The 14,577-nt window shown below is 57.8% G+C and overlaps 1 protein-coding gene across 7 annotated transcripts in view; it reads left to right on the top strand.

Annotated features, from left to right (window-relative positions):
* The window catches only part of MAST3 (microtubule associated serine/threonine kinase 3), a 34,347-nt gene that overhangs the window by 8,616 nt on the left and 11,154 nt on the right, over positions 1 to 14,577 (top strand). For 3 of the 7 annotated variants that reach the window (XM_037142024.2, XM_037142019.2, XM_037142021.2), the window contains 12 exons: positions 6,575 to 6,663; positions 6,743 to 6,815; positions 7,520 to 7,598; positions 8,005 to 8,165; positions 8,330 to 8,405; positions 8,666 to 8,875; positions 8,970 to 9,071; positions 9,328 to 9,460; positions 10,905 to 10,966; positions 11,338 to 11,423; positions 12,190 to 12,398; positions 12,974 to 13,112. In XM_037142024.2, coding sequence (XP_036997919.2) covers positions 6,575 to 6,663; positions 6,743 to 6,815; positions 7,520 to 7,598; positions 8,005 to 8,165; positions 8,330 to 8,405; positions 8,666 to 8,875; positions 8,970 to 9,071; positions 9,328 to 9,460; positions 10,905 to 10,966; positions 11,338 to 11,423; positions 12,190 to 12,398; positions 12,974 to 13,112 — 1,419 coding nt within the window. Of the gene's footprint in view, positions 1 to 3,761; positions 4,026 to 6,574; positions 6,664 to 6,742; positions 6,816 to 7,519; positions 7,599 to 8,004; positions 8,166 to 8,329; positions 8,406 to 8,665; positions 8,876 to 8,969; positions 9,072 to 9,327; positions 9,461 to 10,904; positions 10,967 to 11,337; positions 11,424 to 12,189; positions 12,399 to 12,973; positions 13,113 to 14,577 lie in introns of those variants that run through there. The other 4 variants (XM_037142020.2, XM_053668122.1, XM_037142023.2 and 1 more) reach the window with 3 other exon arrangements.

The following is a 14,577-nucleotide window of genomic DNA, read 5'->3' as shown; positions in this document are numbered from 1 at the left end:
AACTGAGATTTTATAAAGCTTCTGTGGCTGCCATAAGAGGAAGAAAGGGTCTGCTGGAACAGAGGACCGGAGTGGAGATAGCAGAGGCAGGGAGGTGGCTAGGGCAACATCTGGGTAGGAGATGGTGGGCCTGGACCAGTCTGGTTGCCCAGTGGGAGACAGGGACTGCTGTAGCTCCTACTTAGCAAAGGACATTCAGGACTTCGGAGTCATGGGACCTCAGATTATGATGTCCAGAGGCACCTGGGAGACAGTGTCAGGCCAGAAGGGACTCTGAGTCCTTGGCCTCAACCCCAGGAAATCCCAGGAACCTGTTGAGAGCAGCTGAGCCAGTTTTACCAGGAAGAAATGGAGGCAGTTTGGGGCTTTAGCGGAGGTCACTGGATGGCTCACTAGCCACCAGGGGGCAGCAGAGCCTCATCACTTTGGGCCAGGCAAGGAACTGGGTACTTGCCTCTCCTATTGCAAACATCCTGGGAATGAGCCCACATTTGTCCCCTCAGCCTCCCGCAGGGAGGGTCTGGCCCCTTGGACCCCCTTGACTCCTCCCTGTTCATCTCCTCATCACTCACCCTGCTCTAGCCAAGCAGCTTCCTGGACTGCTGGAATGTGAGCTAGTGTAGCCTCAGGGCCTTTGCACTTGTCCTTTCCACCCAGAACTTCATTTTCTCCAGGTCCTCCTTTCTTCATTTTTCAAGTCTCCATCAAGTCCACAGAAAAGGAAGTCTTTCTTGAACACCCCTTATTTAACGGTGCTCAAGTACTGGTTACATTCATTATACCCATCTATTTTTCTCATCCAGACCTCATCATGGGTGTGATTTTCGTGTGTGTGTGTGTGTGTGTGTGTGTGTGTGACAGTTGGCGTATTTTTCTTACCCAAAAGTCTGGGAGCAACCTGGAGGGCCAGACTTCAATATGTCCTAGTCATCCTATACCTTCCGGGCATGCCAGGTACACACCAGGTGCTCAGTTAACGCTTGTGGCGTGGACAAAAGGGAGGCAGCTGGGAGGGCACTGCCGGTGGTGGTGGTGGTAAGAGGGGTTGAGGAAGGTCCTGAGTTGGACCCTCACAGACAAGGGGGTGATACAGGCTGTTCCAGGCAGGAACAGCATTATCAGGGAGTGTTCCTTCTGGGGCCCTGAATGCCAGGATGGAAAGAATTTGAATTTCCTACCTAGGGTGCTGGGAGCTAGCTGCACAGGGTATGGGGCTAAGAGGGGTGTGGACATCTCGTGGGCAGGCAGGAAGGGCTTGGGTGGTTAGACCAGTGAGGGGTTGGGGGATCTGCACACCCTCCGGGGGCTCATCCATTTACACACTCTCTAGTACAAGCAGAGAGGCAGAGCCCGAGTCTCAGACAGGGGCAGGGTCTGAGCTCTGGCAGAGGGGTTCACTCAGGAGTGGAGTTTTGCTATAACGGCGAAGAGAAGCCATGGAAGTGGTGCGAGCATGGAAGGGACATGATTTGGTGAGCATTGGGCTGGCGCCAAAGGTCAGTGGTTCAGCCAGTCCCCCACAGGAGGCTTTGCTGTGGCCACAGGCCCTCTTCACTGTTGGCTGCAGCCTGTCGTTCTGCAGAGGAAGAAACTGAGGCCAGATGGACATGGGAGAAGCACCTACTGGGGGTGTGACGGGGGCGCAGAGGCGGTGCAGGGTGCGGCCACGGCCGAGGATGAGGGACAGCGGCTTTCTTAACTGTGTGCAGAAGTGTCCCCAGCACATGTTGGGGGAGTTTGTGGGTACAGCCCATCAGCACATGGTGATACAAGACTGTGACTTCATCTCCTCTTGGGTCCCCAGACCTGGGTCCGCTTGAGTTCCCCTTATACAGGTGGCTAGATGCCTAAAGGCCATCGGTGACCCTTCCCATCCTCATCTCCACATCTGGCCTCTCAGCAAGACCTGTCCCTTGGCCTCAAACGAAGTCCAGAATCCATCTACTTGTCTCCATAGCTCCACCCTGGTCCAGACCTCAGTGTCCCCCTCCCAGGCCCTGTCACAGCCCCTCAGTAGTGTCCTGCCACCTCCATTCTTGCCCCCAACAACTCCTCTTCCCAATAGCAGACATGGGCGGGTTTACAAACATAGTCCAGAGCACACCGTTCCCCTGCTCACATGTTCCTCCATGGCTCCCCATGGCTCCTACAATAAAACTGTACTTTCCATGAAGCCCACAGTGCCTACGTGGTAAGCCCTGCTGGTATGTTTCCCGCAGCCCTGCCTCAGGACCTTTGCATGAGCTGTCCTCTCTGCTTGGGGCACTCTTTGTCCATGGATGGCACCTCTCTTCCTTCTCCCTAACCCAGCTGGCTGCAGTGTCGCACCTGTCCTTTGCCAGTGTTACACCTGTCCTTTTTTTCCCTCCATCTTAGTGATTGAAATTAACATGTTCATTTAATTGTTTTCCATTTGTTCTCTGCCTCCTGCCCTAGACTGGGGGCCCCTGAGGGCAGGGATTATTTGTGGCTTTGTTCCCACTGGGTCCCCAGGGTTCAGCAGAGAGGCAGGCACACAGTAGGTGCTCAGTCAATGTTCATTGAGTGAATGAACTGCCAGATATACGTATTTCAGCCCCAGCCTGGCAGACCTGGAGAGCACTCCTGGGGAGAGTGTCTGGGCCACAGGATGGGCCACCTGACGGTAACACTGGCTATGAGGGGACAGGATGGGGAGCCTGAGAGAGACTTGAGAAGCAAAACTGGTGGCAAGAGAGGTAGGCAGGTTAGGGCTACACAGTGGGCGACAACACCCACTCTATACCCCAGGCTCCCCTCCTCAGATATGGGTCTGGGCTCCAGCATCAGCTGTGGTCCAGTTACCAGAGCGCTGTGTGGCCTGCTAAGGGGCCACCCTCAGGGTGATGCTGCCCCTGACTTCCTGGGGCTGTTATGAAAGGAAGAAGGATTCACTTATTGTCTACTGTAATAGACAGTTCTCCTTCCATGGTGAACACGGTGCGCTGAACCCCCAGCCCAGTGCCGGTCGCTTTCTGTGCCTCCGGTTCCCTTCTGTTCCCCCAGCAGTATGTGTAGATTGGCGAATCAGAGGCCTGGAATTTAGCCTGGTGCTACATTTACATATAATTCCTGTAATCTTGTCAGCCCCATTTTCCTCCTATTTTACAGTTGAAAAGACTGAGTCTTGCAAAGTTAAATCGGGCCCCCGATTCCTGACAGTAGCCAGGTTGATGGCCTTTTCTGTCACACAGACTGGCTGAGTGTGTCACATGCCCTGACTTAGTTCGCTGAACATGCCCTCTGTGTCAGTCCAGTACTGGGAGATGCTGGGACCCCAAGGAGCCCAAGCCTGAGGAAGACAAGGCAGACAGACACAAGAAGGCTTCCTGGAGGAGGGAACGCTGGATTTTACCAGGCGGGAAGGGCATTCCAAAGAGTGGAGCCAGCGGGCATGACAGCATGAGTCCCGCCAGGCAGAGGGATGGGCCTTGAGTGTCGCACTTAGCTGAAGGGGTGGGTTAGGGCCTCTGGAGAGAGAGAAAGGGGTCCGCGATCAGATTTACATTTTGAGGGAAAGGAGCCAAGTTCCTAGGCCCAACCTCCAGCTGTCGCCAACGCCAGGTCCCCCGCTGCCACTGTCTACTGACAACGCCCGGACCTCCCATCCACAGCCCAGGCAACACCCCACCCCTCCGCCCGCGGCCCTCGCAACACTCCGCCCACTCGGCAGCACGCGGAGCTGCTGGCAACGCTTCCGCCTTGCTCCCCCGCCCCTGACAGGCCCTGCAGGGCGGGGTCCCCCTGCACGCTCTTCCTCCTCGCCACCCTACCCCAGCCCCGCGGTGCCCCCCCCTCGCCCCGCCCAGCGCTACCGGGCTCCCGGGGTCGATCCCGCTACGGAGGTTCGCCCCCAGCCGCTGCCGGCTGCGCCCCCGCGGCTCCAGGGCCTCGGGAGGCACAAAGGGAAGGAGCAGCATGTCCGACCCCAGCTACTGGACGGCGGTGGCGGCTCCCGGCCACAGGAGCCGCCTGGCCAAGGGCGCACTGCTGCAGCGCTCCAAGAGGTAGGGCAGGGCGCCGGCGGAGTAGACAGTAGTGGCCAGGAGTGTGTCTCCAAGGCGTGGCGAGGGCCACTGTTTGCGGGGGTAGAGAGGACGCTTTGGGATCGAGGTATCCGCTTGGGTCCCAGACACCCTGTTAATGTCCCTGGGTGCTCACACTGGGGTGTCTGTCTGTCAGGGTCGCAGTTTGGGTGGATGAGGCAACAGGGAGTTGAGACTGATGCAGAATTCGAACCCAGGGCTCCAGGCCCAGGTTGACCTCGGGAGGAGCTTCTTGGAAAAACTGACGGTGATCTTTCCTCCGGGCCCCAGCTAGAAATGCTGGTTCACAGATATGTGCCACAAGAGGCTGGGGTGCGTGTGGTAGTGTCGGGAGCGCCAATCACTGGGTTTAACCCAGAGCAACTCCTCGCCTCTCTTGGAGTCTCAGTTTCCCCTTCTGGAAAGCAGAGATACTAAGCGGGGCCTGTGGACTCTACCGGACCTAGATTCGAATGCCAGCTCAGCCACTGCCAGGCTCTGTGACCTCAGGCAGTTCCTTTAGGTCTCTGTGCTTGTGCGTTTGATCTGTGCTGGGAAGGGGCATTCCCTGAGGGGGGCACAGGCAGAGGCTGGGCAGTGGAACCTTGAATGCCAAGTCCAAGGGCTTAGATCCTTCTCCCGGAACCTGGGGAGCCACACAGGGTTTATGGGCATCTCAGGGACTGGGTGAGGCAAACTGGTTTCAGGCCCCTGTTTTCTGCCATATTCTCCTGTTGAGCCACATGGGTGGTGCTAGGCTGCTTCTCAGGGTCCTGGGCCTCCTCCAGGGCTCAACAAATAGCACGCCACAGATGCTCAGAAAGTGAACAGATGGTGCCCACTTCCCCTTTGACACCTTCTATTAGGCCGTTTTCAAGAATGCCCTGCCTGAGAGCAAGAGGTAGGCCCCCAAGTGTTTTTCCCAAATGCTGTTGGAAGTGACAGATGATGAGGGTGGAGGTGGGAGTAAGGAACCAGGTGAAGGGCGGGGAGAGGATGTGGGGCTAGTGCGTGCCTGTGCGCATGCGTGTGTGTGTGTGTGTGTGTGTGTGTGTGTGTGTGTAGGGGGTAGGCAGGAAGTTTTGCAGGAACCTGTGGGGTTTCACTTTTGCTTCTCTACCTCAGATTAGAGGACAATCCCTGTGGCTGTGGACATCTGTGGCCTCAGTTTCCCTGGGCTGGGAAATGGGTGCATGTGGTCTCTCCCACCTCCTAGCTTGTTGGGATTGACTTAATTCACTGGGGGGACATGGCTGTGCACCAGGTCCCACAAGTCTTGTCAGGGAAAAAAATGACAGTACGTGTACCTGCCACCAAAGCTGAGCCATGGGTACTGGTTTTATCAAATCTTCCCAGCACTACACTGGCTGGGGTGGGTCAGTTGTTGGCACTGTCCCACAAACCGGGTTCCCAGTCGGGGCACATGCCTGGGTTGTGGGTTTGGTCTTCAGTTGGGGTACCTTGGAAGGCAACCAATCTATGTTTCTTTCTCATACATCGATGTTTCTCTCTCTCTCAAAAAAAAAAAAAAGGTTCCTAGCACTTGCAAGGTATACTGATGGGTAAACTGAGTCTCAGAGGGGCAGCCTTGGGCAGGCTGGTCCTAAACACTGCCTGTCCCTCACCCCATGCCTGTATGGTTGCCAGGGTCGGTGGCTGACCCTGCCTCCCCACCTCCGCCTGCACTGTGCCTTCCGCCTGGGACCCTGCTTCTGGCCCGTGAAGCCCGAGGTTTCGCCTCCCTCCCTGTGCAACGTTGCGGCTGAGCTGCGTTGGCGGCCGTGGTGTGTGGGCTGGTGCACTCCACAGCAAGCAGAGCCGTTGCTGGGCGACTGCTCTGGAGGGGGGGGCCGGTGTCGCTCCCAACTTCCCTCTGCCAGGGTGGGTGCTGGAGCCAGGGCACGGGTGGTCCCAGCCTGGGCAGGGGCTGGTGGCCAGAAGGAGCCGAGATGGAAAGAAATGTGTGGGCAACAGTTTGACAGAACAAGAGACAGGGCCCAGCTGTGCAATATCCTAACTTCAAGGTTTTTAAGGGTCAGACTGGCATTTTGGGGGGAATCTTGGGGAGGCATATTGTCAAGAGACGGGGTCAGTGCCCTGGGAAAGTGTGCACAGAATGGAATGGGGGACTGCCTTAACCCACCTGTGGGCTCCAGGGTCCTCTCCACCCTCTGCTGATTCTCCAGAGCTCCAGCCAGGCGTGGGAAAGGTGCGGGGGTGGGAGTGTGAATGCCGACGCCTGAGAAGGCAGGCCAGGGGCTCCTGGCTGTGCACGGTGACCGCCAGGAGGCCAGAAGAGCTTCATGCCACCACCGATAATAACAGTAATAGCAGATTTAATAATAGTAGTACTTCTCCAATATGACTTACACTGGGCCTGGAAATCTGGACTAAGTAAGGGCCACAGGGGAGTCCAGCCAGGGGCAGAGTGGGAGCGATTGTGCCTGGCTTCCTGCCCTGCCCCAAAGCCAACCACCAGTGAGCTGCAGCCCTGGGTTAACACCTAACCTTATCCCCACCCACCCCTACAGCTGCCGCAGCGGGAACCGCAAGAGCCTCGTGGTAGGAACACCCTCACCAACCCTTTCCCGGCCCCTGTCACCTCTGTCGGTCCCAACTGGTGAGCATGGGAGCCAGCGGGTGGGCACTGTGTCCCGTCTTCACCCCGATGACTCAGTTTCCCCTGGCCTCCTGCTCAGCAGGCAACAGCCCCCTGGATAGTCCCCGGAACTTCTCAGCTGTGTCAGCTGCCAGCTTCCCCTTTGCCCGGAGGTGAGTAGTCCCTGGCTTTGGGGGATGCTGTCCTTGTGACTGGTGAAGGGACAGGCAGGGCGCATGCACCCGGTGGACCTGCCTCCTCATTGGCCTTTTCCCACCCCCTGGCCCCTGCCCTGCCTCGGTCCCTCCCTCTGGTTTCTGCCCCTGCCTTGGCCTTCTGCAGCCATGTGCCTCGGACAGACAGGTAATTTCAACGAGCCTTTGAGGGGAAGAGGGGACACCGCCAGGTCTAAGAATAATTAATTCACCGAAAGTAATTCATTCACTTAACAAGAGCTGGTGGAAGACCTGTTGTGTGCCAGGCATTCAAATGTCACTTATTCATTCAACATCTGCCGAGTACCTGCTGTCTGCCATGCCCTGTGCTGAGGGGCTGGACCCTGGCCCTTGGGGAGTCCTCAGTCTTGTGGTGGTGGCCAGAGTGTACTGCGGCAGGTACAACAACTCAGAGGTGGCAGCTTTGACTGGGGCTGGAATAGGAACTCTCTGGCAGCTGGAGTCAGGGAGGACTTCCCGAGGAGGTGTCTGAAGGATGAAGAAGAGACACATAGTGGACTTGCCCACCCCGAATCACTGTTCTCAGCCTTATAGAGTGCCCCTTCCGACGGGGCCAGAATCTGGCAGCCACGGTGTTCACCCCAGGTCCCCACAAACTGCACAGGCCGTGCCTTCCTTCCAATTCTGATTCTCCTCCCCAGGGCTGATGGCAGAAGATGGTCCCTGGCATCCCTCCCGTCTTCTGGCTATGGAACCAACACACCCAGCTCCACCGTCTCGGTACCTGCGGTCCCCCTTGGTGGGCAGACGGCGGGTTCAGAGTTGGAGGGGGACATCTCTTTGGTTTTTCCCAGGGGTCAGTTGTGCAGTGTGCAAACCCTAGCTTCTGCCAGAGTGCTGCATTCTGGGCAATGTGGAGGCCCCAGGGGCGCTCAGTCTGGAATATACAGATATCCCTAGCCTGCGGGGTCAAGGCCTGGCTGGAGGGGATCTTGGGGCTACGGAGGGAACAGGCAGAGACAGCTCCCTGGAGGAGGGGGCATCAGAGCTGGGGTATTAAGGAGCCAGGAAGGAGAATATTACTGTCTGATGATCAGCCGGCAGCCTGGGCCTTGAGGGCCAGTGCTGGGGTCCTGGCTGTGGTGCTGACCACCAACCATGGCCCTCATATACACACTCCTGCCAGTCGAGTTCATCCTCCCGGGAGCGTCTGCACCAGCTTCCTTTCCAACCGACACCAGACGAACTGCGTTTCCTGTCCAAGCATTTCCGCAGCTCTGAGAGTGTGGTTGATGAAGAGGGTGGCCACCGCTCACCCCGCCTTCGACCCCGCTCCCGCAGCCTCAGGTGGGCCTTGACCGCTAGGCCTTGACCACTAGCCCCTGCCCTAGCACCTCCTTGGGCTGGCATACGGACCCCACCTTGGGAAACCTGCCTTGGCCTGGCTCGGCCCCTTCCCCTGGGCCGGGTCTCAGCTCCCATGTCACCAGCTGATCATCACCCCCCTTCAGCCCTGGACGCACAACAGGAAACTTCGACAACGAGATCGTCATGATGAACCATGTGTACCGGGAGAGGTTCCCGAAGGTGGGCAGTGCCCTGTGGCTGGACCAGCCCCGACACCCATCCACATTGCCGTCCATCTGTGTGGTAGACAGGCTCTCTATCCTCTTGGCTGTATCCCCACATCTGTCCATTGCTCTTTTCCCTCTTGGTCTCAAATGCTGCCCGCCCCCCCATCTTCTGCTCCCACCAGCTACCTGGTCACATCTCTCTCCCGCTGTCTCTTCTGCTCTCGTTGCTCCCCAGTCCTGTGCAATGACTGGTCGCCTGTCTCCCCTGCCCAGGCCACGGCCCAGATGGAGGGCCGTCTGCAGGAGTTCCTCACTGCCTTTGCACCCGGTGCCCGGCTGGCACTGGCCGATGGCGTCCTGGGCTTCATCCACCATCAGATCGTCGAGCTGGCCCGAGACTGCCTGGCCAAGTCCGGAGAGGCACTTGTCACCTCCCGCTACTTCCTAGAGATGCAAGAGAAGCTGGAGAGGCTGCTGCAGGATGTGTGTGGCTGGGGGGCTGGAGGCTGGAGGTCCTGGGTGGGGCGGGGCAGAAACAAGGCCAACAACGAGTGATGTCCTGCCCACCTGCCCCCAGGCCCGGGAGCGCTCGGACAGTGAGGAGGTCGGCTTCATTGTCCAGCTGGTCCGGAAGCTGCTGATCATCATTTCACGGCCTGCACGGCTCCTCGAGTGCCTCGTGAGTCCCCTCACATGGCCAGAGGCAGGGGCCTTGCAGAGATGAGAGCAGATCCCCAAGATACAAAACACAGTTCCCATTGTGTAGGGCTTTGAGAGGCCGCCAGGCTGGGGTGGGCTTCCTGTAGGAGGTATAGGAGCTGACCCCAGGGACTCGTTGGAGCCCCTGGTCACAATGCTCCAGACAGAAGGCACAGCCCTTGGGGACGCCCGGCGGTGAGACCAAGCCTCAGCCGACCAGCCCTCTGCACCCCCAGGAGTTTGACCCTGAGGAGTTTTACCACCTGCTGGAGGCTGCTGAGGGCCAGGCTCGAGAGGGCCAGGGCATCAAGACGGACCTGCCCCAGTACATCATTGGGCAGCTGGGCCTGGCTAAGGACCCCCTGGAGGGTGAGTCGGGTGAGGCAGGGTGGAAGGAGGAGGCTGAAGGAGAGTCACGTTGTCCTTGTCTCTCCGTTTCCTGCCCTTGGTCACCTGTGGGACCCTCTGTGGGTGAAGCGTCCAGGACCCCAGGGTCAGTTGGCTACACATTGGACCCCTGACCTGCCAGGGCCTTGGGTGGTCAGTGTCCTCAAATGCCAAGTTGAAATGCGCCAGGACACCAGGGGACCACCACTGGCAATGACATTCGCATTGTCCTGCAAATTCACAAAGCCTGTTCCCAGTTTCATCCGACTGTGGCCCTAGAGGTGGACTGGGAGTCGGGCGGGGCCACTTGTAGGGACAAACTCCCCCTGACAGCCAGGGAACGGGGGTCCACGAGGGAAGCATGGAACTTGGATTTGCCCGGTACGGGGGTGGTCAGAGGAGGCGACACTCAAGCTGAGGATGGAGAGGTGACCAGATGCTGACCCAGGGAAGCAAAGGGGGAGAACCAAGCAGGGAACAAGAAAGGCCCTGAGGTGAGGCTATGCCTGGTGTGTTGGAAGGGCAAAGACGGGGTGCAGCTGAGGAGCAGAGAAAACAGGGAAGCTGGGGAGGCAAGGGGGTGGGCGGGTCCTGGCTGTAGTAGTCGGTGCCCACCCAGCGTCATTTCTGTGTTGTCCGAGGCCAGGCTGCCGTTATCCCCACTTAAAGCTGGAGAGACTGAGGCTCTAGGCGGATGAGGGCGAGCAGGGCATCAGACACAGGTGTGCCGAGACTGAGCACTGGCGGACTGGCCCTGTGGCCAAAGCCATCCTCCTGTCTGTCCAGGGAAGACGACGCAGGTGGCGCTGGGGGAGGCCGGGTGTCAGAGGGAACAGGAAGTAACCAGGCAGGTGGCTGCTGAGGCTGTGGGGGCAGATCACCTACCCAGCCCCTGGGGGGCCCATTGTGGATGGAAGGGGCTGCATCTGAGCTCAGGCCTCGCTCACCCCTGAGGCTCTGCCACATCACATCCCAGCCTAGCTCTGGGACCATGAGACACTCTTCATTGCCACTGTCATAGCTTACAGTTCAGGGACCGCTCATTCCCACCTTCTGCCAAGCCCCGGGACTGGACTGTCAGGGGCTCCCCCTGGGCCACACCGTGAGCTAGAAGTTGTTAGGTCACCAGGAGGCTGGTCACAACTGGTGTTCACTGGCCCAGGGCTGGGATCCAGGGCTTGATGAAGACTGAGCAGCCGGAGCCTGCTTGCTAGCCCTCCTGGACGGCCCCTCAGTTGTTTAGTCCAGGCTCGCCCAGGTTCGCCTGTGACTCGGAGACAGTCGGGGCTCGTTGGCAGTGTCCTGGGAGCTGGTCAGGGGAGGCTCCACGTTCCCAGTCCCAGATGGGCCTTGGAAGCCCCAGGACATCTCTGGGTGATAGACAAGATGCGGAGGCCCCACTTAAGGCTCCTCCCTCATCTTGCAGAGACAGTGCCTCTGAGTCACCTCGATGACAGAGGACAAGCCCCAGCGCTCGAGTCCCTGGAGGTAAGGCACAGGGCTATGGGGACCCACACCTGTGTTATTTTTTTTCAGGGCAGACCAGACAGCCATGGGAGGGTCTGGGTTTGCAGAAGTGCGTGTGACTGGTGCTTGACAAATGCCTGTGGCTATGGGGGCAAGGCAGGGGAAGTTAGATCTCTGTGCTGTGTAGGAAGGGCAAGGTGGGGCTGGAGGGGGCACCGGAAAGGTGTTTTGGAGAATGTGTAGTTTTCTGGGAGGAGGGCACAGCTTGGCAGAAGCTCAGAAACTCAGACACTGAGTTGGAGAAGTTTGGATCAGGCACCAGGACTTGGGGGCTAGAAGAGCTCAGCCCACTCTTCAGGGGGCCAGGACCCTGAACCCTTCTTGCCCCCCAGAGCCATGCCCTGGTCGGCCCCTCACGGAGGAAGCCGTGCGAGAGCGACTTTGAGACCATCAAGCTCATTAGCAATGGGGCCTACGGGTGAGTTCTCGGGTCCCCCATGGGCCCATTTCTCACATACCCATGGGGATGCCTGAGGCCCCACGGCCTCTGAGTGTACAGGCAGGGAAACTGAGGCCTGCAGAGGGACGAGGAGATGCAACACAGCCAGGCATGGCTACAGATGGTCTCATCCCTGGTCCAGGTGTAACAGGCTCTAATCGGGAGAAAAGGTGACCACATGGTGGCAGTGGCATGCAGTGAGCCCTGTTTGTCACTGACAGATTGCAGAGGGGTGGGTGTGGAGAGTGCCTGACAGCCTGAGACCATCAGAGCAAGATGGGAGAGGGGGCCAATGGCATGGTGGCGAGTCTGTGGGTCAGAGAGCCCCAAAGGGCAGCAACAACATGCGTGGGTTCCTTACAGCCCCAGGGCTTATCTGTGGCTGGGAGGAGTGGGGTGCAGTTTCACCAGGTATATAAAGCCAGAAGGTGCCAAATGGCTCATTTAGACTATATTTAACTTGGTTTGAGTGTGGTGCGGGATTTTGAGTTAATGGGTCTCAGCCCGGTGCGAATAAATAAACATTCTAAGGGCCAGTACACCAGGGCCACGTCTGGTCCATTTACAGGGCACCAAGGAGGGCAGCCCAAACCTGGGAAGAGGGGTCGTGAGTGGAGAAAGGTGTCCCAGGTGGGGAGCTCAGCACAGGCCATGGCCCAGCAGATGGGGTCCTGGGCCCAGGTCTGTGTCCCGGGTTTGCCAGGGCCTTGAGCTCAGGCCTCAGCAAGCCTGGACCTCCTCCCAGGGCCGTCTACCTGGTGCGGCACCGGGACACTCGGCAGCGCTTTGCCATCAAGAAGATCAACAAGCAGAACCTGATGCTGCGCAACCAGATCCAGCAGGTCTTCGTGGAGCGTGACATCCTCACCTTCGCCGAGAACCCCTTTGTGGTCAGCATGTTCTGCTCCTTTGAGACCCGGCGCCACCTCTGCATGGTCATGGAGTATGTGGAAGGTGCGGTCCCTCCGGCTTGTATGCCTCTAGCAACAGGGAACTCACCCTCTTCCCAGGAGAAAGCCCGTCCTTGGGCCAGGGTGCTATGTGCTCTAATCTTCTTGTGTTCCCAGACTGCCCTGGGGACCATCAGTCTAGAATGGGGGATCAGGGTTCGGGGATCCCAAAGAAGAGCATGAGGGCAGGACCCCAGAGGATGGGGGAAGGATGTACCTCCTAGGCAGGGGAGACTGGTGGGCAGAGGCCTGGAGGCTAGAAGAATAGGGGAGGGCTCAGGAGTTTTGGCTTCAGGTTGCAGTTCAGGATAGAGCAGGGCTTTCAGGTAAGTGCAGGAGCGGCCATTTATGAGCGTGCGGCCAGGCAAGGAAAGAGAATGTGCACTTTGTAGGCGCCCTTAACAGAGCTGCTGCCCCGGGGGCGAGAAGCAGGAGGCAGGGTCTACCCTCCCCAATTCCCTCCCCAGTTTTCCACCCTGGTTCTGTACCACTGGGGACCTTTGCACCAGGCAGGGAGGGTGCAGAGGTGTTGGGTGGGCTGTACAGCCTATGCCTCCTGAGCACCTTGGCCCCTTGCAGGGGGTGACTGCGCCACACTCCTGAAGAACATGGGCCCGCTGCCCGTGGACATGGCCCGAATGTACTTTGCGGAGACGGTGCTGGCACTTGAATACCTGCACAACTACGGCATTGTGCACAGGGACCTCAAGCCTGACAAGTGAGCCACTGGGGCTTCAGGGACCACCGGCAGGGTTGGGAATGGGGCCCGGGAGGGCTGAGGGTGGGGTTTTGAGCCATGCAAGGGGTGAGACCCAGAGAGGCACGGGGGTGGTGCCTCAGTAGGGTCTGAAAATGCTCAGGAGTCCCACCTATCAGGATTCTTTTGGCATCATGGGGTCCCTACTAGCAAGAAGGCAGGGACCTTGCACATGTTGAGCACCCGGTGTGTACAGAGAGAACAGTTATTTAATAGGCACTTGCTGTATGCAGGGAAAGGACTGTGCCAGGGGCCAGGCAAGGAGAGCAAATGTGCACTTAGGATGCATAAACCGAACATAGGAAGGAATCGTGCACTCAGAGCTGCCGCTGCACAAGGAGAGCAGCCTGCGCTCAGGCACCAGCTACATTCAGGGAAAGGGAGCATGCGTGTTTCTAGAACTTAAACGTGAAGAAAGGGACTATGCGTGTCTTGAGCACATGTTATGTTTTAGTGCAGGAAAGGAAGAGACGAATGTTTATTGAGAGTCTTAGAGTGTTTATTTTATTCTAGCACCTAGTAAGCACCTACTATGTGCCAGTTCTCTATGGGTGACGGGGGGAGACGTGAGCATGAATGTGAATAATCATGCTTTGTAACCCCTACATAATTTTAAAAGCACTCTCCCCTGCACGAATTGAGCACCTGTGGTGTACAGAGGAAAGGGCTCACCCGTGTACTGAGTGCCCTCTGGATACGAAGCAAGAACCCCATGTTTCTCAGGTACTTGCTGTGTGGAGTTGTGAACATAAGCAGTAGGAGCCCTGCATGTTTTCAGGGCATCTCGTAATTTGCAAGAGGCTTAGAAAACAAAGCAAATATGTATTTGGCACCTGCCGTATACCTAGGCCTATGCTTGATGCCCTAAGGAAGCTCTGTGCCCAATGGGCCTCTTTGAGATCATCCCAGAGTGGGATGGGGTCCTCTGAGCTTCTCAGGTCAGACCCCAGTGAAGGGCCTGCCCATCTCAGGTCCCTCATCTGCGAGATGGGGCAGGAAGTTGCCCGGCCTTAAAGGGTTGAGAGAGGGATAGGCGCATACAACAGGTGCTTGAGAAAAATACTGTTTCGTTTTTACTTGCAAAGTTTCAAATACACCCCAAAATCAAGAGAAGATACATAAGTTCCCTAGGGCTGCCTTAACAAAATACCACAGACCGGGCAGCTTAAACAAAAGAGATTTATTCTCACGGTCTGGAGGCCCGAAGTCCAAGATCAAGGTGTCAGCCTGGCCACGCCCTCTTTGAAGGCTCCAGGGAGGGATCTCTTCTCTCCCAGCTTCTGGCAGTTTCGTGGCTTGTGGCAGCATCACCCCAGCGCTCACTTGGCACTCCTCCTGCCTTCATGTCTGTGTCCAGACTTCCCCTGTCTATAAGGACCCAGTCGTGCTGGGCCAGAGGGCCAAGAAATGTCCAAGTGTTCAAGAA

This window comes from Artibeus jamaicensis, unplaced genomic scaffold (assembly GCF_021234435.1).
Source record: "Artibeus jamaicensis isolate MK-2021 breed Jamaican fruit bat unplaced genomic scaffold, CSHL_Jam_final contig_477, whole genome shotgun sequence".
Lineage (NCBI taxonomy): Eukaryota > Metazoa > Chordata > Mammalia > Chiroptera > Phyllostomidae > Artibeus > Artibeus jamaicensis.
Note: the sequence above shows the minus strand (reverse complement) of the source record. Positions and strands in the feature narration are given on the sequence as shown.